At 47.7% G+C, this 24,554-nt stretch overlaps 1 protein-coding gene across 1 annotated transcript in view; it reads right to left on the reverse strand.

The window, feature by feature from the left end:
• Positions 1 to 24,554, reverse strand: part of LOC122547515 (chitinase domain-containing protein 1-like) — a 49,406-nt gene that overhangs the window by 17,862 nt on the left and 6,990 nt on the right. The window contains exons 4-6 of the mRNA XM_087996797.1: positions 23,543 to 23,587; positions 20,095 to 20,201; positions 15,738 to 15,799 (exon numbers count right to left, since the gene is read on the reverse strand). Coding sequence (XP_087852923.1) covers positions 15,738 to 15,799; positions 20,095 to 20,201; positions 23,543 to 23,587 — 214 coding nt within the window. The remainder of the gene's footprint in view (positions 1 to 15,737; positions 15,800 to 20,094; positions 20,202 to 23,542; positions 23,588 to 24,554) is intronic.

The following is a 24,554-nucleotide window of genomic DNA, read 5'->3' on the forward strand; positions in this document are numbered from 1 at the left end:
ATCACCCTCCCCACCTTCATCCCCCTATCACACTCTCAGCTATCACCCTCCCCACCTTCATCCCCCTATCGCACTCTCAGCTATCACCCTTCCCACCTTCATCCCTATATCACACACTCAGCTATCACCCTCTCCATCTTCATCCCTCTATCACACTCTCAGCTATCACCCTCCCCACCTTCATCCCCCTATCTCCCACTCAGCTATCACCCTCCCCACCTTCATCCCCCTATCACACATTCAGCTAACACCCTCCCCACCTTCATCCCCCTATCACACACTCAGCTATCCCCTTCCCCACCTTCATCCCTCTATCACACTCTCAGCTATCACCCTTCCCACCTTCATCCCTCTATCACACTCTCAGCTATCACCTTCCCCAGCTTCATCCCTCTATCACACTCTCAGCTATCACATCCACACCTTCATCCCTCTATCACACTCTCAGCTATCACACTCCCCACCTTCATCCCTCTATCACACTCTCAGCTATCACCCTCCCCACCGTCATCCCTCTATCACATTCTCAGCTATCAGCCCTCCCACCTTCATCCCTCTATCACACTCTCAGCTATCACCTTCCCCACCTTCATTCCTCTATCACACTCTCTGCTATCACCCTCCCCATCTTCATCCCTCTATCACACTCTCAGCTATCCCCTTCCCCACCTTCATCCCTCTATCACACTCTCAGCTATCCCCTTCCCCACTTTCATCTCTCTATCACACACTCAGCTATCCCCTTCCCCAGCTTCATCCCTCTATCACAGTCTCAGCTATCACCTCCACACCTTCATCCCTCTATCACAATCTCAGCTATCACCCTCCCCATCTTCATCCCTCTATCACACACTCAGCTATCACCCTCCCCACCGTCATCCCTCTATCACACTCTCAGCTATCCCCTTCCCCACTTTCATCTCTCTATCACACTCTCAGCTATCACCCTTCCCACCTTCATCCCTCTATCACACTCTCAGCTATCCCCTTCCCACCTTCATCCCTCTATCACACTCTCAGCTATTACCTTACCCAGCTTCATCCCTCTATCACACACTCAGCTATCACCTCCACACCTTCATCCCTCTATCACACTCTCAGCTATCACCCTCCCCACCTTCATCCCCCTATCTCCCACTCAGCTACCACCCTCCCCACCTTCATCCCCCTATCACACACTCAGCTATCCCCTTCCCCACCTTCATCCCTCTATCACACTCTCAGCTATCACCCTTCCACACCTTCATCCCTATATCACACTCTCAGCTATCACCCTCCCCATCTTCATCCCTCTATCACACTCTCAGCTATCCCCTTCCCCACCTTCATCCCTCTATCACACTCTCAGCTATCCCCTTCCCCAGCTTCATCCCTCTATCACACTCTCAGCTATCCCCTTCCCCACTTTCATCTCTCTATCACACTCTCAGCTATCCCCTTCCCCACCTTCATCCCTCTATCACACTCTCAGCTATCACCCTCCCCACCTTCATCCCTCTATCACACACTCAGCTATTACCTTACCCACCTTCATCTCTCTATCACACACTCAGCTATCCCCTTCCCCAGCTTCATCCCTCTATCACACTCTCAGCTATCACCTCCACACCTTCATCCCTCTATCACACTCTCAGCTATTACCTTCCCCACCTTCATCCCTCTATCACACTCTCAGCTATCACCCTCCCCACCTTCATCCCTCTATCACACACTTAGCTATCCCCTTCCCCAGCTTCATCCCTCTATCACACTCTCAGCTATCACCTCCACACCTTCATCCCTCTATCACACTCTCAGCTATCACACTCCCCACCTTCATCCCTCTATCACACTCTCAGCTATCACCCTCCCCACCGTCATCCCTCTATCACATTCTCAGCTATCAGCCCTCCCACCTTCATCCCTCTATCACACTCTCAGCTATCACCTTCCCCACCTTCATTCCTCTATCACACTCTCTGCTATCACCCTCCCCATCTTCATCCCTCTATCACACTCTCAGCTATCACCCTCCCCACCTTCATCCCTCTATCACACACTCAGCTATTACCTTACCCACCTTCATCTCTCTATCACACACTCAGCTATCCCCTTCCCCAGCTTCATCCCTCTATCACACTCTCAGCTATCACCTCCACAACTTCATCCCTCTATCACACTCTCAGCTATCACCCTTCCCACCTTCATCCCTCTATCACACTCTCAGCTATCACCCTCCCCATCTTCATCCCTCTATCACACTCTAAGCTATCCCCTTCCCCACCTTCATCCCTCTATCACACTCTCAGCTATCACCTTCCCCACCTTCATTCCTCTATCACACTCTCTGCTATCACCCTCCCCATCTTCATCCCTCTATCACACTCTCAGCTATCCCCTCCCCACCTTCATCCCTCTATCACACTCTCAGCTATCACCCTCCCCACCTTCATCCCTCTATCACACACTCAGCTATTACCTAACCCACCTTCATCTCTCTATCACACACTCAGCTATCCCCTTCCCCAGCTTCATCCCTCTATCACACTCTCAGCTATCACCTCCACAACTTCATCCCTCTATCACACTCTCAGCTATCACCCTCCCCACCTTCATCCCCCTATCTCCCACTCAGCTATCACCCTCCCCACCTACATCCCCCTATCACACACTCAGCTATCCCCTTCCCCACCTTCATCCCTCTATCACACTCTCAGCTATCACCCTTCCCACCTTCATCCCTCTATCACACTCTCAGCTATCACCCTCCCCATCTTCATCCCTCTATCACACTCTCAGCTATCCCCTTCCCCACCTTCATCTCTCTATCACACACTCAGCTATCCCCTTCCCCAGCTTCATCCCTCTATCACACTCTCAGCTATCACCTCCACACCTTCATCCCTCTATCACACTCTCAGCTATTACCTTCCCCACCTTCATCCCTCTATCACACTCTCAGCTATCACCCTCCACACCTTCATCCCTCTATCACACTCTCAGCTATCACCTCCACACCTTCATCCCTCTATCACACTCTCAGCTATCACACTCCCCACCTTCATCCCTCTATCACACTCTCAGCTATCACCCTCCCCACCGTCATCCCCCTATCACACACTCAGCTATCACCCTCCCCACCTTCATCCCTCTATCACACTCTCAGCTATTACCTTCCACACCTTCATCCCTCTATCACACTCTCAACTATCACCCTCCCCACCGTCATCCCATCACACACTCAGCTATCACCCTCCCCACCTTCATCCCTCTATCACACACTCAGCTATCACCCTCCCCACCTTCATCCCTCTATCACACTCTCAGCTATCACCTTCCCCACCGTCCTCCCATCACACACTCAGCTATCACCCTTCCCACCTTCATCCCTCTATCACACTCTCAGCTATTACCTTCCCCACCTTCATCCCTCTATCACACTCTCAGCTATTACCTTCCCCACCTTCATCCCTCTATCACACTCTCAGCTATTACCTTCCCCACCTTCATCCCTCTATCACACTCTCAGCTATCACCCTTCCCCACCGTCCTCCCATCACACACTCAGCTATCACCCTTCCCACCTTCATCCCTCTATCACACTCTCAGCTATTACCTTCCCCACCTTCATCCCTCTATCACACTCTCAGCTATTACCTTCCCCCACCTTCATCCCTCTATCACACTCTCAGCTATCACCTTCCCCACCGTGATCTACCTATCACATTCTCAGGAACCTTCCCTCCCAGCCCCACCCTGCCTCCCATTTACTTCTCAGCATCCCCCACCCTGACCCACAAGCCTCATTCCTGATGAAGCCCAAAACGTTGATTCTCCTGCTCCTCAGATGCTGCCTGACTTGCTGTGCTTTTTCAACCTTTTGCTGCTTCCCCAATGTCCTTCCCTCCATCCAAAGTTCAGAAATGGGGATGTTCACTGATGATTGCACACTGTTCAGCACCATTCCCAACTCCTCAGATACTGAAGTAGTCCAGAACTATAGATCTGTGAGCCTGACCTCGGTGGTGGGCAAATTGTTGGAAGGAATCCTGAGGGACAGGATGTACATGTATGTGGAAAGGCAAGGACTGATTAGGGATAGTCAACATGGCTTTGTGGGTGGGAAATCATGTCTCACAAACTTGATTGAGTTTTTTTGAAGAAGTAACAAAGAGGATTGATGAGGGCAGAGCGGTAGATGTGATCTATATGGACTTCAGTAAGGAGTTCGACGCGGATCCCCCTGGGAGACCGATTAGCAAGCTTAGATCTATGGGCGGCACGGTGGCACAGTGGTAAGCACTGCTGCCTCACAGCACCAGAGACCTGGGTTCATTTCCCTCCTCAGGCAACTGTCTGTGTGGAGTTTGCACGTTCTCCCAGTGTCTGCGTGGGTTTCCTCCGGGTGCTCCGTTTTTCTCCCACCGTCCAAAGATGTGCAGGTCAGGTGAATTGGCCATGCTAAATTGCCCATAGTGTTAGGTAAGGGGTAAATGTAGGGGTATGGGTGGGTTGCGCTTCGGCGGGTCAGTGTGGACTTGTTGGGCCGAAGGTTCTGTTTCCACACTGTAATGTAATCTAATCTCACGAAATACAAGGAGAACTAGCCATTTGGATATAGAACTGGCTCAAAGGTAGAAGACAGAGGATGGTGATGGAGTGCTGTTTTTCAGACTGGAGGCCTGTGACCAGTGGAGTGCCACAAGGATTGGTGCTGGGCCCTTTACTTTTTGTCATTTACATAAATTATTTGGATGCGAGCATAAGAGGTACAGTTAGTAAGTTTGCAGATGACACCAAAACTGGAGGTGTAGTGGACAGCGAAGAGGGTTAGGTTTTTCCAGAAAAAGGGCTTATGCCCGAAACGTCGATTCTCCTTCTTTGATGCTGCCTGACCTGCTGTGCTTTTCCAGCAACACATTTTTAAGCTCTGATCCCCAGCATCTGCAGTCCTCACTTTCTCCTAGCGAAGAAGGTTACCTCAGATTACAACAGGATCTGGACCAGATGGGCCAATGGGCTGAGAAGTGGCAGATGGAGTTTAACTCAGATAAATGCTGCATTTTGGGAAAGCAAATCTTAGCAGGACTTATACACTTAATGGTAAGGTCCTAGGGAGTGTTGCTGAACAAAGAGACCTTGGAGTGCAGGGGTGGGGGAGTCCAGAATTAGACGGCATAGGTTTAGGTGAGAGGTCAAAGCTATTCAAGAGACCTAAGGGGCAACTTTTCCACGCAGAGGGTGGTACGTGTATGGAGTGAGCTGCCAGGGGAAGTGGCGGAGGCTGGTACAATTGCAACATTTAAGAGGCATCTGGATGGGTATATGAATAGGAAGGGTTTAGAGGGATATGGGCCGGGTGCAGACAGGTGGGACTAGATTGGGTTGGGATATCTGACTGGCAGCAAGATCTGTACAATATGCAGGCTTAGACAGACATGTGGGAGGTTACACTTGTGCCACCGAAATGCCAGGTAATGACTGTCACCAATGAGAGATGATCTAACCACTGTACATACAGTGGTATTACCAATATTCACTCCTCCCAGTACCACTATCCTGGGGGTTACCATTGACTCGCCACATAAACAGTGCCTACAACAGTGGGTTAGAGACTGGGAATACTGAAAGAATAACTCCCCTCCTGACTCCCCAAAGTCTGTCCACCATCTACAAGGCACAAGTCAGGAGTCTGATGGAATAGTCCCCAATTGCACTAACATTCGATAACAGCAGCACATACTATCTACAAGATGTACAGCCAACATTCACTAAAGATTCTCAGATAGCATCTTTCCAGCTCACCACCACTGCCACCAGTATTTAGAAGGATAAGGGCAACTGGTACATAGAATTCCTACAGTGTGGATACAGGCCATTTGGCCCAACAAGTCCACACCAACCCTCTGAAGAGTATCCCACCCAGACCCATTCCCCTAACCTATTACTCTATATTTCCCCTGAGGCAGGAAACCTCACAAACTTTAAAAAATACTTGAAATGTAATAACATTCAAAGCCATTGGTCTAGTGTGGGAAAGTGGGACTGGAGTAGGTGCTGGTGTATTTTTGTCAGTACAGACTCAATGGGTCAAAGGGCCTCTGCTATACTGTATGATTCTCTGATTCCAAATCACATCGCAGCACCTACAGAAATCATGTGAATCCGACATTGCAAACAGAATCAGACAAACGCCTCCAGCAACATACTGACAGGAAGATAGACCCTCGTCTGGGTGAAGCCAGCGCCAAGACTGTCAAGATGTTAATATATATATTGCCCCATGTAATGAAAGTATTACAACTCTGGGGGGCACGGAGGCTTAGTGGTTAACACTGCTGCCTCTCAGCACCAGGGACCCGGCTTCGATTCCTGAGTGGACATTCTCTCAGTGTCTGCGTGGGTTTCCTCTGGTTTCCTCATACAGTCCAAAGATGTGCAGGCTAGGTGAATTGGCCGTGCTAAATTGTCCATAGTGTAAAGTGCATTAGTCAGGGGTAGGTGTAGGTGAATGGGTCTGGGTGGGTTACTCTTCGGAGGGTCAGCCTGGACTTGTTGGGCCAAATGGCCTGTTTCCACACTGTAGGGAATCTAATCAGCTAATTCTGGACATAAAGGTGAGCTTTAAATGATTCAGCTCAGCCTCCCATCACTCAGAATAGGTGGATAGGTACTGAGCTCAACACAGGCCAAGTGTGAATGGAAAGTGTGACTCCGGCCTGACCAGCCAGGACCTTCGGCCTGGGAGAATCCATGCCTGGATTCAAGGTAGGAATAAGTGAGCAAGTTCATCAGTGACAGTGATGGACAGAGAGTGAGCTTAGCTTGGGGGAAAGGTGCTTTAATGGACTAGTTTGTTTCCTCTGTCCATGTTGCATCAGGAATAACAGATCAGTCCACTGTAGATCAGGGAGAGACTGATTGCTTCACAGTGTTTAAACACCCTGACATATTTCAGGGAGATACAGGAAAAAAAAACCCCTCAGCTCATTAATCAGAGAGAGAGAGTAACCTCACTGCTGTCCCAGAATAACAAACAGACCCGAAACATTGCCATTCATTAGAATCAGTCTCCAGATCTTTGCCGACACCCAGAATTAATTCCGATGTTTCAGCTTCCCTCAACACATTCCGACAGAAGGCAATACAAGAACCGTTACTCAGACTCAGGGTAGTGCTGAGCACTTCCTCCGATAGTGAAGGCCAGCAATCTTCCAGATACCTGACAGTGCTCTCTTTCACATGTATCACCCTGGGCGATTCAGTACAGATTTCTACAGGCCACAGGCCCAGACTCAGCCCAGTGCCATTTCTGCTGATAGATTCAGAGGTATACAGCATGGAAATAGTCCCTTCGGTCCAACCCAGCCATGCTAACCAAGTATACTAAACTGAGAGTTGAAAAGTGTGGTGCTAGAAAAGCGCAGCAGGCCAGGCAGCATCCGAGGATCTCCTGCTCATTGGATGCTGCCTGACCTGCTGCGCTTTTCCAGCACTACACTTTTCAACTCTGGTCTCCAGCATCTGCAGTCCTCACTTTCTCCATACTAAACCGAGAGTTGGGTTTGGATTTGGTGAATCTGAAGATTATAGAAATACCTATTTTTAAGCACTGTTTATTCACTGAGGGATAATTCCTAGTTTTTGATAAGTGTGAATTAATATAACACCGAGTTAAATTCATCCAACAGATGATTCAGCTCTCCTCAATGTTGACTATCATCTGCACGATGTATCAGGGATAGTAAATGTACAGAGTGTATTCTCTGGATTGGCACCACTACTGACTGAACAGGCAGTGTTATAATAAGTGTCTAAGTAACCAAGAAATTCAAACAACAGTGTCTGCAGAGAGAGGGATGAGATGGGGAGAGAGAGGGAGAGAGACGGGGAGAGAGAGGGAGTGAGACGGGGAGAGAGCGAGAGAGAGACAGACAGAGAGAGAGAGACAGACAGACACACACAGAGAGGGAGGGCGGCAGAAGACAGGAACCTATAGGCTGGTTAGCCTGACATCGGTTATTAGTAAGATTTTAGAGTCCATTATTAAGGACTAGATTCAGGAGTACGCGGACGCATGTGGTAAAATTGGACTGAATCAATGTGGCTTTGTCAAGGGAATGTCATGCCTGATAAATCTGTGAGAATTCTTTGAGGAGATAATAAGCAAGTTAGACAGAGGAGTGCCACTGGATGTGATTTATTTAAATCTCCAGAACGCCTTTGACAAGGTGCTGCACAGGAGGCTGCTAAATAAGCTAAGAGTCCACAGTGTTCAGGACGAGGTACTGGCGTGGACAGAGAATTGCTTGACCAGCAGCAGGCAGAGTGTAGGAATAAAGGGGCCATTTTCAAGACGGCACCTGGTGACTTGGTAGAGTTCCGCAGGGCTAAGTGTGGGGATCAGAACTATTCACATTATACATTAACAACCTGGACAAAAGAACGGAGGGCGTTGTTGCTCAATTTGCAAATGACACAAAGATGGATGGAGGGACAGGTCGTATTGAGGAAACAGGGAGGCTGCAGAAGGGCTTGGACAGCTGAGCAGAGCGGGAAAAGAAGTGGCAGATGGAACACAATATAGGAAAGCGTGAGGATTTTCTAAATGGGGAAAGGCTTCAGAAATATGAACTACAAAGGGGCTTCGGAGTCCTAGAACAGGATAACGTACGGTTCAGTCTGCAGTTAGGAAGGCAAATACAATGTTAGCATTCATTTCGGGGGGACTAGAATACAAGAGTAGGGATGTACTGCTGAGGCTGTACAAGGCTATGGCCAGACTGCATTCAGAATACGGTGAGCAGCTTTAGGCCTTGTGTCCGAGGAAGGATGTGCTGGCCTTGGAGGGATTCTGGAGGAGGCTTACAAAAATGATCCCGGGGATGAAGGCCTTGTCATGTGAGGAACAGTTGAAGGCTCTGGGTCTGTACTCGATAAGAGTTTACAAAGATGAGGGGGAATCTCATTAAAATTTACATAATACTGAGAGGTCTGGATAGAGTGGTTGGGGAGATGATGTTTCTACTAGTCAGAGAGACGAGGACCAGAGGAGACAGCCTCACTCAGAGTGAAGGGATAACCCTTTCAAACTGAAATGAGGAGGAATTTCTTCAGCCAGTGGGTGGAGCATCTGTGGAACTCATTGCCACAGAAGGATGTGGAGGCCATGTCAGTGAGTGTGTTTAAGACAGAGATTGACAGGTTCTTGATTAGTAACAGGATCAAGGGGAACGGGGAGAAGGCAGGAGAGTGAGGTTGAGAAACTTATGAGCCACAATTGAACGGCAGAACAGGCTCAACAGGCCGAATCCGGCTGCTCTGTTTTATGGTCAAGATTAAGAGTGGTGCTGGAAAAGCACAGCAGGTCAGGCAGCTTCCGAGGAGCAGGAGAATCGACGCTTCGGCAAAAAACCCTTCATTAGGAATCCTGGAAAAGCCCTTCATCAGGAATGCCTTCCTCAGATGCTTTTCCAGCACTACTCTAATCTTCAGCATCTGCTGTCCCCACTTCCGTCTACCTGCTCTGTTTTATAGTCTTACACTCAGACCCATATAAGAGTCCGCTGTTGAAAAGCAAGGTTCTGCTGTCCTGTGAGGTGTAGGTCAGTGAGCATGAGCTGACAGGATACAGTAACAGAAGCCAGCTCATCACAGATGCACGAGACCGGGCTGAGCACCAGAGGCAGCTCATCACCAGTCAAGGATAGGAACCTTTCCACTTCCATTATTAAACGGACTGAAGCTGACCTCAATCAATGTCAACACCCAGCCTGAAAGACACAAGCTCTGATGTGAATCTCTGAACAGAGGAAGCTGCTGATGCTTGCTGGAATACAGCATGGCTAGCCAAATACTCAAATCAGAACAGTTTTTAATCCAACTGCCTTTGACTGACACGCACACACATACAGTCTGTGAGGAGAGGAGCTGACTGCAGGAGAAACTCTTTTTTCTTCCCCAGACCTACAGAGCACCTCAGAACTCCACAGTTCAATAAAAAACTGCCGTAAGGGCTGAAGCATTCCTCCCTCCCAACGACAGTCGCAGTTATTGGTGCTTGGGTGTTGTGAGTCAGGATTCCAAACTGCACAGCAACACTCCATCAAAACCCAACCGCAGCGAACACGGCCAATTATATCCAGGTGGGTACCAAAGGCAGTTCGGAGGCAAATAATATTTGGCATTCATTGCAAGAGGATTGCAGTCCAGGGGAAGGGAGATTTACTGCAGCTGTAGTGACTTGGGTGGGACCACTCTCAGTGTTGCGTACAGTTTTGCCCTCCTCACTTTAAGGAAGGAGATATTTGCCATAGCGGGGAATGCAGTGGAGGTTCACCAGTTTGCTTCCTGGGACGACAGGTCAGTCTTGCGAGGAGAAACCAGATCACTTGGGGCTGTATTCACTGGAGAATGAAATGGGCCCACATTAAGACATGTTAAATTCTGGCAAAGCTGGACTCACTGGATGCACTGGAGAATGTTTCCTCCGACTAGTGAGCCCAGAATCAGGTGTTCTTCAGTCAGGATACAGGGTAAAGCCATTTAGGACTGAGATGTGGAGAAATATCTTCAAGCAAGATGGTAGCAAACCTGGAGAATTCGTTCCCACAGAATGCAGTAGAAACTGGTTCAATTAATATATTTAAGAAACAAAAATATTTCTGGAAGCTAAAGATGTCGAGGAACGAGGGGAGAGTGTGTCGAGGTAGAAGGTCAGCTGCGTGGAATAGCAGGGGAAGGCTCGATGGGTTGAATGGCCTACTCGTGTTCCTATTTTCTGTTTTTAATCCCCATATCCACCCGGCTATGCACATTACATGCCTATAAAATAAGGGTCAACATGTTGGCAAATATGTATTGAGTCCAAAACAGCCAGAAACTCAAAACAGGTCAGCAACGACTCGGCACTCACATACTCTCCTCTGAAAACTGACACTGAGGTAAAATGTCATTTTTTGCGGGGGGAAGCAAATGAAAGAGATATTGAGACGGCCAGATGAAGCATGCTGGGAGGAGGGCTGTACTGGGCAGAAAGGTTGACATCAGCTGTTAGACCAACTGGTCTCACTATGTGCTGGGTACTCCATGGAGGATCAAGAGTCACTATGACAGAAACACTGAGAAAAGGCAACGGGCACTGGCCCTGTCAGAAACACCCATCGTAAACATATACAGCTACACAGTCAGACACAGCATACTACCACAAGAGGTAGATAACACACACTACACAGCAAGACAGACAGGACATACCATTCAATAACACAGTCAGATACACACAGCAAGACAGACAGAACACACACCATTCAATAGTCAGGTAACACACAGCACAGAATTAGGTCATTGTCTGAGTGCTGTACTGTGACAATGTGTATTGTAGTGAGCCAGTCAGATACCATGCAGCACACAACCAGATAGCAGGCATCCACCACAGTTATATGTTGGAATGCTGTTGCACAGTAGGTGCTCAGTAATGTGACTGACTGTAATTTACAGTCAGTTTATTCAATGAATCTGTAGAATAGTAATGGGGCTCACCAAGCTCTCACTGAGTTAGTCCAGCACTGGACTGGAGGAGGCCATTTTGCCTTCTAACTGGCTCTCCAAATCCCTTACATCCATCCTGCCATCTTCTCCCTATAACCTCACCCATGCTACCTTTGTAGACCATTCCCTTTGGGATGCTTCAACTGACTTTGCCTCCACCATTCTCTCGGGCAGTGCAGTCCATTCTAGACCCACTCTCTGCAAAAAGAATTTCCCCCATTTGCTTTCAAATTATCATTCAATTCATGATCTGCCCTTTGGGGGGGGGTCGGAATCCTGATGAAAGGTTCCGACTTGGAACATCGACTCCCTTCTTCCCTGATGCTGCTTGACCTGATATGCTTTTTTCCAGCTTCACTCGGACTCTCCAGCATCTGCAGTTCTCACTATCTCCAACCAGCTATACTTACCAACCCTGGCTTTTGGGGGACCCACCAAAATGTAGAATGTCTTGTACCTTCTGGCAATATCTCAAAGTCTTGTACTAATGGAAGTCTTATTATACAATATGGTGGCATCTTCCAACTTTCAAGCCAAGCTGTAACATAGAAAGCAGTGGTTTGTGTCCCTGACCTTCACAACCCCAGGTTAATGTTCGAATACAACCACAATAGATGGTGAAATTTACATTTAATAAGTATTAGAAATGAAAACCAGTCTAATTCAGAGCATGCAGCCTTTGTAAAAACCCGTTTGGTTCACTCTTGTCCTCCTGTGAATTTAATCCCAGTGTGACTCCGACGCCACACCATTGGGTTGACTCCTGACTGCCCTCTGGCACAGCTGAGAAAACCCATCAGTTCAAGGTCAGCTCACCCATAGTATCCACATCTCACACAAGAACTTAAAAGATTAGATTAGATTAGATTCCCTACCGTATGGAAACAGGCCTTTCGGCCCGACAAGTCCACACCGACCCTCCGAAGAGTAACCCACCCAGACCCATTCCCCATATTTACCCCTAATGCATCTGACACTACGGGCAATTTAGCGTGGCCAGTTCACCTGACCTGTACATCTTAGGACTGTGGGAGGAAACCGGAGCACCCGGAGGGAACCCACGCAGACACGGGGAGAATGCGCAAACTCCACACAGTCAGTCGCCTGAGTCGGGAATTGAACCCAGGTCCATTCGCAATAATCTCTTCCATCATCTTTGTCCTACGTACTCTTCATCACAAATACTGTTACCTGCAGCTCTTACTTAATGTTTGTGGAGTTGAATAATTTGAATTATGTAACTGAAAAAACAAGCAACGTTTTTTTCCTCAGATCCTCATTCCCTGATGTCACTAATGTCTGTCCAGCCCTGATCAGAAACATCCGAGTTTTGGTCTGTATTCACAATGAAGTCATGACTGGGTAAACCGTAGATTCACAAACATTAACTGCCTTATGCTCCTGTCACGTTTCATTTATGCTTCTCTGAAAGATTTACTCAACAACGCAAGTATCTCACAGGAGACAAGATCTCTGCTTACCCCAGTTACTGTACATAGAACTACACTTCCCCTCAGTCACTTCAATGTGTTCTCAACACCACACACAAAGCAGGCATGACATTTATGTGACTTAACTTTGTTCCAAATGTCATTATTCAATAAATCACTGTAATACTCTAACCAATCTGTTACACATATCTTTGAGCTGCAAATAATATCTAAAACTGCGCAAGGCATCACAGGACTAAAACTATCTGACAAGTAAAATATGTTCAAATTCATTATTGCCACCATTCTCCCAAACCTCCTGGGTCTTTTATTAGTTTGGGGACCCTACCTTCCTGTTTCAGGCAGCTCGATTGGGTATTCTGGGATTCCTGTTACACTTCTGTCCTCTGCTGTATAGGCCAGGACTGACAGGACACTTGCAACCTCCTCATCGTGTTCGTCTCTAACCCCTCCGTTTCAGTGATGCCAGCACCCGGTGACTTGACCATTTTAAAATCTGACAAACATCGGCTCTCTGTCAGAATGCCCCGCTTGCTGCATGAACGTTGATGGGAAAACTATTATTGCCCACACCTCCCCCAAGGCTTATTTTCCTGAGGCAGCAGATATCTGATCAGGATCTCTCTCTCAAGGAACCACTCGCTGCACCATGAGTATTTGTGTGACAAGATCCTTTCTTTCCATCGCAAGTTGTCAAGGCCAAAGTCAGACCTTGTTTTCCTTTATATAGGGACACAGCCACACATCCAATTCATTGTGCTGCTGGTACTTACAGTTCCAACACTGTGTACTATGCAGGAATCAGACCCCAACCAGTTACATCTGCTGTCTGCCCACGGCTAGCAGGGTTGCAGCTTCCAGTCCGACTCATTTTGTAAGTCTACAAGGTTCTGCGACAGGTGGTGAAGGACAGACCTGGAGCAGCACGGTAGCACAGTGGTATGCACTGCTGCCTCACAGCGCCAGAGACCCGGGTTCAATTCCCGCCTCAGGCGACTGACTGTGTGGAGTTTGCACGTTCTCCCCGTGTCTGTGTGGGTTTCCTCCGGGTGCTCCGGTTTCCTCCCACAGTCCAAAAGATGTGCAGCTTAGGTGAATTGGCCACACTAAATTGCCCATAGTGTTAGGTAAAGGGGTAAATGTAGGGGGGCATGGGTGGGTTACGCTTCGGCAGGTCGGTGTGGACTTGTTGGGCTGAAGGGCCTGTTTCCACACTGTAGGGAATCTAATCTTTACACCCTTTTGTAGTTACGGCAAACTTTGTTTAAACCAGCACCTTATGAATGGGCATTCTTGATAAACTGACTAAAAATTATATGCCAGAAGTCGACTGTATTATTACAGTGTTCGAATAGTCAGTTGTGGGTACGAGTGAGGAGGCCCTCTGCCGTTAAGTTTTATTTAAGGAAACGTTGCATTCTGCTGTAAATAAAGTATCACAGCGACATGTATGCATTACGCTCCTATTGGCTAGGGGTTTAAGAAGGCAGCTCACCACCACCTTATCGAAGGCAACTGCTGGCTAGCCAGCAACGCAGACTTTCCACAGTTTTTAAAAAGTTAGGGCGCGTTTTCACATTGATTATGCGGGGCTCTATTGTGGATCAACTGAAATACCTGTTAAACTGGCACTCTCCTGGTCCCTTAGGTGCCAGTTAATAGATAGTTTGCTGCGTATTTACAAAGTTACATGTGACAAGTCGACACTTTCTAACACAACATCTACATATTTAAGTCTGGAGCCCAGGCAAGTAACTGGCACCTGCATACGCTTCATGCACACTTAACACACATCAAAGACAAATCATCCTTCGAGTGTAAAACCTTCTCATCTTATGAACTAAGACTGTAGTATTGCAGGGGGACTGCTCAACTTGTATATTCTAAACCTTTTATTATAAAAGTCCATTATATTACTGGGAAACAGGTTTATACTGTGGATTAATAATGATCGTACCTGTCATACTGCAATACAGGAAGGGTGCTGTAGAAGCAGCCTCTATAAATATCTCAAACACCCACTCAATATTCTCTGAGCATTTGTTACAGCAAGATCATAAATTCTACTCGACAAGCTCAATGAGTAGGATAGCCAATCAATTTCTCTGACAACTGCATGCATCTCTGGTTAAGTGGTCATAGATGGTTGCCCTGATAGAGGAAGGATGTTAGTAAGCTGGAAAGGGTCCAAAAAAAAAGGGTTTACCAGGATGTTACTGGAACTGGAGTGTTTGAGTAATAAGGAGAGGCTGGATAGGCTGAGACTTTTGTCACTGAAGGATTGGAGGCTGAGGGGTGATCTTGTAGAGGTTTAGAAAATCATGACAGGCACAGATAAGGTGAATGGCAAAGGTCCTTTCACTAGAGGGCATGGGTTCAAGGCAAGAGGGGAAAGATTTAAAAGGGACCTGAGGAACAACCTACTCACAAAGAGGGTGGTGCGAGTGTGGAATGAGCTGTCAGAGGCTGCTACAATGACAGCATTTAGAAGATATTTGGACAGCTACATTGATAGGAAAGGTTTAAAGGGATTTGGGCCAAATGCAGGTAAATGAGACTCGTTGAGTTCGGGAAACCTGGTGGACGTAGGGGAGTCAGACCAAAGGGTCTGTTTCCACGCTGTTTGACTCGATGGTCAAAAGGACTTGCAATTCTCCTCTTAATAATTAAACCTTTGATAGAAAACTGCGGAAGATAAGATGCATCAGACAAATAATCTCTCACAACCTCAAAGCTCACAACAAATGTAACTTCACTTACTTGCGTTTCTGACCACCAAGTTGACTCCATACCTCCAAGACAAAGCCATCAAACTCCTCAGCCTGGTGGGGGTGGAAATGATCAAAAGTAAACAATCAAATGTGTATATAAGGAGGTACAAAGGCATATACATTTCAGGCTTGAAGAAGGACAGGTGGCATGTCAACAGAACTGGGACAGAAAGGTTTACCGAGGACAATATTAAACTTGCTGGAAAAGCACAGCAAGTCAGGCAGGGTCTGAGGAGCAGGAGAATCGATGTTTCAGGCATATGCTCTTCATCAGGCATGAGGCTCTTTCCCGATGCAGAGCTTTTGCCCGAAACATCGATTCTCCTGCTCCTCGGATGCTGCCTGACCTGCTGTGCTTTTCCAGCAACACACACTCGACTCTGATCCCCAGCGTCTGCAGTCCTCACTTTTTCCTGAAATATTGGCAGAGAATGGGAGTTAGAGTAGGAGGGATCTGGCGTGGGCCGAATGAGAAATAGGCTAAGATGGATTTAATGAGCTGCAGGAATGTTCCACCATGTGACTAGGATATATCAGCAGTGATTGAGACCTGGCTCCAAGGCGGGCAGACTGGGCTCACAAACATCAGTTTACACATTATTCAGGGAAATGATAGGTACGAGCTGAAAATGTGGTGCTGGAAACGTGCAGCAGGTCAGGCAGCATCCAAGGAGCAGGAGAATCGACGTTTCGGGCATGAGCGGTGGGTACGGTGGAAGTAATCATCATGGAAACTACCAGACCACTGGAGAGGAGTAATATGATTCAGCAGCTAAGGTCAGTGTCTACTTAGCACAAATCCAGGAACATTAAAGAAGCTGTTATGTTACTGTATAACACTGGTCTCACCAAACAACAGGAGAGAATCAGAGCTGGAAAATTACAGAGAACGTATGAACGATATAGCAGTGATAATTGGAACTTTAATTAGTATAACATGGACTGAGATAGCGACAGGGTACAGGGAAAGGAATTCCTGGATATTTGTGTCCAAGACCTTTCCTGCACAGTGTCGTCCGTTTACAGAGAGAGGAAGCGGTTCTGGGGAATGAAGAGGGGCTAGGGGAGCATGTTACATTGGGGGAGCGTTTATTAAATACCTAGAAAGCACGTGGATGCCCCTGGAAATATTATGGCCCATCCTGTTGGTGAGCCATCACCAGCTCCAGGCTGTATGCGGGAATTTTGGGATTTTGACCCAGCGACAGCTAAGGAATGAACCTTTCCAGGCAAGTGGGGAGTGTGCCATCACACTCCTGACTCGTGCCTTGGAGATGGTGGACAGGCTTTGGAGAGTGTATTTGTCTGGCTACTCTAGTTCAGTTTGTAGTCATTGGTTTGCCCCCCCCACCCCGGAGGTCGATAGTAGGAGATTCAGCGGTGGTAACTTCACCATCCATCAAGGTGTACTAGTTTAATTCTCTCACAATGATTGGTCATTTCCTGTCGTTGCTGTGACACATGTCTGGATGAGTTGACCTTTCCTCATTTAGATAGTGTGCAGGTGGAAGCCACTGTTTGTGCTCCCTAACTGAGTGTGTGGGTCTCTCTACTCTTTCTCCTCCGAGACACTCCTTAAAAACTACCTCTTTGACAAAGCTTTCAGTTATCTAACCAAATTGGAGAGGGCTCAGAGAAGATTTACCGGGATATTGTCGGGAATGGAGGGTTTGAGTTATAAGGAGAGGCTGGAAAGAACAGGATTTTTTTCCACTGGAGCGCAGGACGTTGAGAGGCGACCTTTGTTAAAATCGTGAGGGAAATTCATAACTAGGGGGAACATTTTTAAGGTGGGAGGAGAAAGATTTAAAAAGGATTTAAGGGACTTTTTTTTTTACACAGAGGGTGTGACGGATGCAGGTATAGTTACATTAGAAAGATATTTGGTTAGGTATGTGAATAGGAAAGGCTTGGAGGGATACAGGCCAAACGCAGTGAGGTGGGACTAGCTTGGTTTGAGAACATGGTCGGCGTGGACTAGTTGGCCTAAAGAGTCTGCTTCCACGACTCTACTACTCGACATGGCACCATTTTATAATGCCCCCCCATGAAGCAGCTCGGAGGGTGCTGTGACATTAAAGGTACCACTGAAACACAAACTGTGGGTTTAGGAAACAGCGACTGTAACATGATCAGACAGCGAGTGCGATGGAAGAGGAGGAGGTAAAAGCAAGCGAAAATAAACTTAACTGAAAAGGGCTAATGTCAAAGAAGTGAAAAATGAGCTAATTCAAGTGGACTGGAATCCAAAACTAGTAAGTCACCAATGAGGACACGCAGAGAGGAGACTGCTCAGGCATACAATAGTTACATTCCCAGGTTCAGAAAGAAAATAAATTCATAACTAGAGTACCTGTTTGATTATAAAATCAGAGGTTAAAATGAGATTTTAAAAGGAAGCTTGTGACAATTTGATTCCGTCCAGTGTGGAAACAGGCCCTTCGGCCCAACAAGTCCACACCGACCCTCCAAACAGTAACCCACCCAGACCCATTTCCCTCTGACTAATGCACCTATCACTATGGGCAATTTAGCACGGCCAATCCACCTGACCATCTTTGTGACTGTGGGAAGAAACCCACGCAGACACGGGGAGAACATGCAAACTCCACACAGACAGTTGCCCGAGGCTGGAATCGAACCCGGGTCCCTGGCGCTGTGAGGCAGCAGTGCTAACCGCTGAGCCACCGTGCCACCCGGTTGTAGGATTCATAATGAAGCAGAGAGATTGAAGCTCAATACAGAGAGTATAGAAATCTAAAAGGAATAAATTGTCAAGAACAGATGAGCATAGCACATAAAACACAGTCCAATACATTTTTAAAACAGATAAATAATAAAAGGAGAGGGCAATTAGGCATTTTAATATCCAAAGCATTCACACAATACCGGGACACATGGGCTAAACCTTCACAAATGTCTCGACTTGATCAAATCCACAGTAAATGATTGCATTGACAGTATAGAGCAGTCAGTCAGATGAGGTCAAGCCCAGTGAACGGAGTTTGAAAGTGGTTGATGCACAACCTGGCAGCCTCGGCTTTAAGTCCCCATAAAATGGCCCTTGTTGGTCACGAGTAGCTCAATGCTCTGCACAGCAGGGCAAACAAAGGATCACTTCCTTGTGTAATGGCTGCACTAACCCTTCCCACCGGGAAAACGGCTGCTGGGAGAGATTCACTCAACTGGGACTTCCCTCGAGGGGCTCAGTGTGAAGATGGACGGTGACTCACGATATACGAAGCCATCCCGGGCCCTCTCTCCATCACCGCTCAGGTTTAGGGCCCAGACGCTGAGTAACTGTCCCAGGATACACTGGCCGACATTCTGAACGGGAGAAGCCTGTACACAAAGTTTAATCACTTCCTCGGTCAAAGAGCCATCCCCTAGGGATTGAGCAGGATTGACAAACTCCTCCACATCTGGGTTCAGGTACGATGTAGGCCTGGGACCAGCACTGCCCACACCTTAGACTTTTCTCATTGGGCCAAGTGAAGCTCAGTGCCTTCCTGCGACTTACTGCACCTGTCTGGACATTCCCAGTCCAGTCCTAACCTGACATTCCCAGTCCAGCCCAGCCCGAACCTGACATTCCTGGACTATCTCGGTCCTAACTGGACATTCCCAGTCCATCCTGGTCCTCACCCGACATTCCCAGTCCACTCCGGCCTTCATCTGACAGTCCCAGTTCACAGTGGCCCTCACATGACATTCCCAGTCCATGCTGGCTCTAACCAAACATTCCCAGTACATTCCAGCCCTCACCCAACATTCCCAGTCCACACCGGCCCTCACCTGATGTTCCCAGATCACTCCGGCCCTCACCCGACGTTCCTGAACCACCACTGCCCTCATCTGACATTCCCAGATCACTCTGGCCCTAACATGACACTTCCACCTCACTCCGGCCCTAATCTGACATTCCCAGTTGAATCCTGGTCTCAACGTGGCATTCCCATTCAACTCTGGCCCTCACCTGACATTCTCAGTCCACCACTGCCCTCATCTGACATCCCCAGACCGCTCTGGCCTTAACCTGACATTCCCGATCTATCTCAGCCCTAGCCCAACATTCCCAATCCTGACCAATATTTCAACTTTACACAAACATCCAGCCGGTCAGGTCCACGTTCTGCAGCCTCATGGCAATGGTGTTGGAGAGATCTAAACCACTACGTTACTCGGCTTGAAACCGCTGACGGTCCTCAGGGAACTAACTCACCAGGAGATCGCTCTGCTTTCTCAGGTATATGGCCAACGTGGGGAAAGGGGAAAGATCCCACTGCCTTCCCAGGTAACTGACTGCCAAGGGGGAAGCATAGCTCCCGAAGGGGGGACTCACTGACCTGTGCTGTCTGCACCAACGCTTCTGAGAGCTCTTCGATTTCATCCTCGCTGTTAAAAAGACTTTCATAGTCACGGTATGTCCAGGAATCAAACAAAATCCGGGGAACTGAAAGGGCAAAACAGAAACAAGAAAAACAAAATCAACTTTAAAAAAGCGTCAAAGGGACTGTACAGGCAGTGGTACAGTCACAAGTGAGCAGTGTACAGCTCTGATCACTCAGCATGAACGTACAGGTAGTGGTACAGTCACAAGTGAGCAGCGTACAGCTCTGATCACTCAGCCTGAATGTACAGGCAATGGTACGGGCACACAGTGAGCAGCGTACAGCTCTGATCACTCAGCCTGAATGTACAGGCAGCAATACAGTCACACAGAGAGCAGCGTACAGCTCTGATCACTCCAACCTGAATGTACAGGCAGTGGCACAGTCACACAGTGAGCAGTGTACAGTTCTGATCACTCAGCCTGAATGTACAGGCAGCAATAGTCACACAATGAGCAGTGCACAGCTCTGACCACGCCAAGCTGAATGTACAGGCAGTGGTACAGTCACAAGTGAGCAGTGTACAGCTCTGATCACTCAACCTGAATGTACAGGCAGTGGTATGGTCACAGTGAGCAGCGTACAGCTCTGATCACTCCAGCCTGAATGTACAGGCAGTGGCACAGTCACACAGTGAGCAGCGTACAGCTCTGATCACTCCAATCTGAATGTACAGGCAGTGGTACGGTCACACAGTGAGCAGCGTGCAGCTCTGATCACTCAGCCTGAATGTACAGGCAGTTGTACAGTCACACAGTGAGCAGCGTACAGCTCTAATCACTCCAACCTGAATGTACAGGCAGTGGTACAGTCACAAGTGAGCAGTGTACAGCTCTGATCAGAGCTGAAAATATGTTGCTGGAAAAGCGCAGGTCAGGCAGCATCCAGGGAACAGGAGAATCGACGTTTCAGGCATAAGCCCTTCTTCAGGATGCTGCCTGGATGCTGCCTGACCTGCTGCGCTTTTCCAGCAACACATTTTCAGCTCTGATCTCCAGCATCTGCAGACCTCACTTTCTCCTCTACAGCTCTGATCACTCAGCCAGAATGTACAGGCAGTGATACAGCCTTACCGACCACGCTGTTATCACTGGGGAGCAATGTTATCTAGATTCTTAAGAAAATCGTTCAACTGAACCCAGTAAGAAGTTTCATGCTGTTGTAAACCAGAGTACTGAGGTGTGGGTTCAAGCTTACAATGTACAGTGTACACACAGATGCCTTTTCACTGAGGAAATGTGTGGAATGGATTGTCAGGGAGATCTGGCTGAATCATTGAGGAGATAACAACTCGGAGAGATATTAATTCGGGGACAGGCTGGATGGACTTTTGAGACTTCTTTTCAATTTTCAGCTCCTTAAGTTCCCAAAGAAAAAGCAGGTCGGGGGTAGCATGACTTTGAGAGTCTGGTGAAATTTGATGGAATCTGCGATCATTAACTGACGAGAGAGGAGATGGACTTCTTTCTGAAGCGTTCCAGTTCCCACGACAAATTTCAATTTTAAACTGCGGCTTGAAAACAATCCAATCAAGATAGCTGAACATTTGCAACAAGGAGGGATCGCCTAGACCAACACACATGGCAAATACGTAATGGACACTAACCCCAATCCCATGACAAAACAATATGGCACTCTGCAGGCTATTCTGCCCATTCAGTCCATGCCAACCTTTTGCACACCAATCCGATCAGTCCTATTTCCTCATTCCATCCATTTATTTCCCAAGAGTGTCCACTCAGAGTCATAGAGATGTACAGCACAGAAACAGACCCTTCGGTCCAACCCGTCCATGTTGACCAGATATCCCAACCCAATCTAGTCCCACCTGCCAGCACCTGGCCCATATCCCTCCAAACCTTCCTATTCACATACCCATCCAAATGCCTCTTAAATGTTGCAATTGTACCAGCCTCCACCACTTCCTCTGGCAGCTCATTCCATACACGCACCACCCTCTGTATGAAAACTTTGCCCCTTAGGTCTCTTTTATATCTTTCCTCTCTCACCCTAAACCTATGCCCTCTAGTTCTGGACTCCCTGACGCCAGGGAAATGACTTTGTCTATTTACCCTATCCATGCCCCTCATAATTTTGTAAATCTCTATAAAGTCACCCCTCAGCCTCCGATGCTCCAGGGAAAGCAGCCTCAGCCTGTTCAGCCTCTCCCTATAGCTCAAATCCTCCAACCCTGGCAACATCCTTGGAAATCTTTTCTAAACCCTTTCAAGTTTCACAACATCTTTCCGATAGGAAGGAGACCAGAATTGCACGCAATATTCCAACAGTGGCCTAACCAATGTCCTGTACAGCCGCAACATGATCTCCCAACTCCTGTACTCAATACTCTGACCAATAAAGGAAAGCATACCAAATGCCGCCTTCATTATCCTATTTTCCTGCGACTCCACTTTCAAGCAGCTATGAACCTGCACTCCAAGGTCTCTTTGTTCAGCAACACTCCCGAGGACCTTACCATTAAGTGTATAAGTCCTTCTAAGATTTGCTTTCCCAAAATGCAGCACCTCGCATTTATCTGAATTAAACTCCATCTGCCACTTCTCAGCCCATTGGCCCATCTGGTCAAGATCCTGTTGTAATCTGAGGTAACCCTCTTCGCTGTCCACTACACCTCCAATTTTGGTGTCATCTGCAAACTTACTAACTGTAACTCAACGTCTTTTCAAAACCATTTGTGTCTTCATTTCGTGCCTGGAGTTACATCCGCTGTATGAAACTGGCCTTCCCCTGCAACCCTTCCCCAAAACCGCCAACCTGTCTCTCCTCGTCCTTGGCCATCAGCCTACTGGGAGCAGCTTTTCTCTGTCCATCTTCCCGAAAACCCTGTCAGAACCTTGTTGACCTCCATCCAATCTCCTCTCAGTCTCCTTTGCTCCAACAGCAGCAGCTTGGAGTCATAGAGATGTACACCACTGAAACAGACGCTTCGGTCCAACCTGTCCATGCCGACCAGATATCCCAACCCAATCTAGTGCCACCTGCCAGCACCCGGCCCATATCCCTCCAAACCCCTCTCGATCTAGACTCCCTCACCTGTGGTATTGTTCTGATAAATCTGCTCTCCACTCTCTGACAGAGCCTCAAGTCCTTCCTGAAAGTGTGGTGACCAGGATGCAGCTCAGTATTCGAGCTGTGGTCTGAAGTAAGATTGAAGATGCAGTGTAACTTCCCGACTTTCATACACTATATCACCAACTGTCATTTAGACTGCAACTATGTACTGTAATCGTAGGGAGAGAGTGAGAGTGCACTGTATTGTATTATCTACCAGGAATTCAACTGGAAGGCAAACCCGGTACTCAGAGACGGGAGAGATTGGCACATTTTGAGAGTTGGAACACAGACCAAGGAAACAGGCAAATTAAAAAAATACCTTACTCACCAAAACGGACTGCTTCAAATTCTGCTTTCACATTCTTCATCCACCCTGTTCATCAATAAAACACGCACAAGCAAGGGGTTAGAGACAGGGAGGACGGGTACCAAAACCAGCTGAACCAATTCCTTCTACAATAAGTCTCCTCCATCAGAAAGCAAGTCAAAGATGGCCAATTATACATTTTCAGCTTGCGTTTTTTTTATAATAAGGCTAGCCAACATATAAAGTAGCTAGGGGGATGTAACACACCAGTACGGCCTCTCTGTCAGAACGGACGGTTTAATGTCACTGACTCATGTGTTTAACAAGAAAGCCTTCTACTTGGGGATCAGATGATTACCGTGTATCAGCATCACACAGTCCAGGCCTGTCTTCCATGTTAACCTTTCTCATCGTATCACCACTGGGCTGCCTGCAGCTACATATAAACTCTCAACTAAAACAATTCTGACCACTTCCTATGAGAGATATTCTCAGTGGGAGGACCTGTCTACTCAAGGCCCCTCTGCCTTGTGCTGCCAAAGGTTGTTTGCGTCTGTTGTGCCCACCAGTTGCTGGAACGCTAGACAGCTGGCTCCACATTGCCGGCTGATCAGACCACCCCAGTTCCTCACCTCCTCCCCCATTCTTCACTCCCTGGCTCTCTGGTACGACAGTGAGTTCCCAATAACCAGCCCCAAACGACTCAGCCAGGAACCAACTAAGGTCAGTTGGCCCCTGGATATGGTCTGATCACTCAGCCAATTGGCAGAAATGGATATCCAACCAGACAGCTGGAAAACCCATCCAGGAAGCCTGGGCTCAAGGATTGGCCAAGTTGGGTGAACAAAGAAGAGTACAGCACAGGAACTGGCCCTTCGGCCCACCAATCTAAAAGCCTTTTGCCGATAGGCCTCATAGCCATCTGTTCCCTGCCTATTCATGTATCTGTCAAGATACCTCTTCAATATTGCTATTGTAGCTGCCTCCACCATCTCCTCTCACTGTAATCTTTAGCTATAAATTCTGTGTCTTA

This window comes from Chiloscyllium plagiosum, unplaced genomic scaffold (genome assembly GCF_037043375.1).
Source record: "Chiloscyllium plagiosum isolate Xiang-an unplaced genomic scaffold, Cpla_swu_hap1 HiC_scaffold_18, whole genome shotgun sequence".
NCBI classification, from domain to species: Eukaryota; Metazoa; Chordata; class Chondrichthyes; order Orectolobiformes; family Hemiscylliidae; genus Chiloscyllium; species Chiloscyllium plagiosum.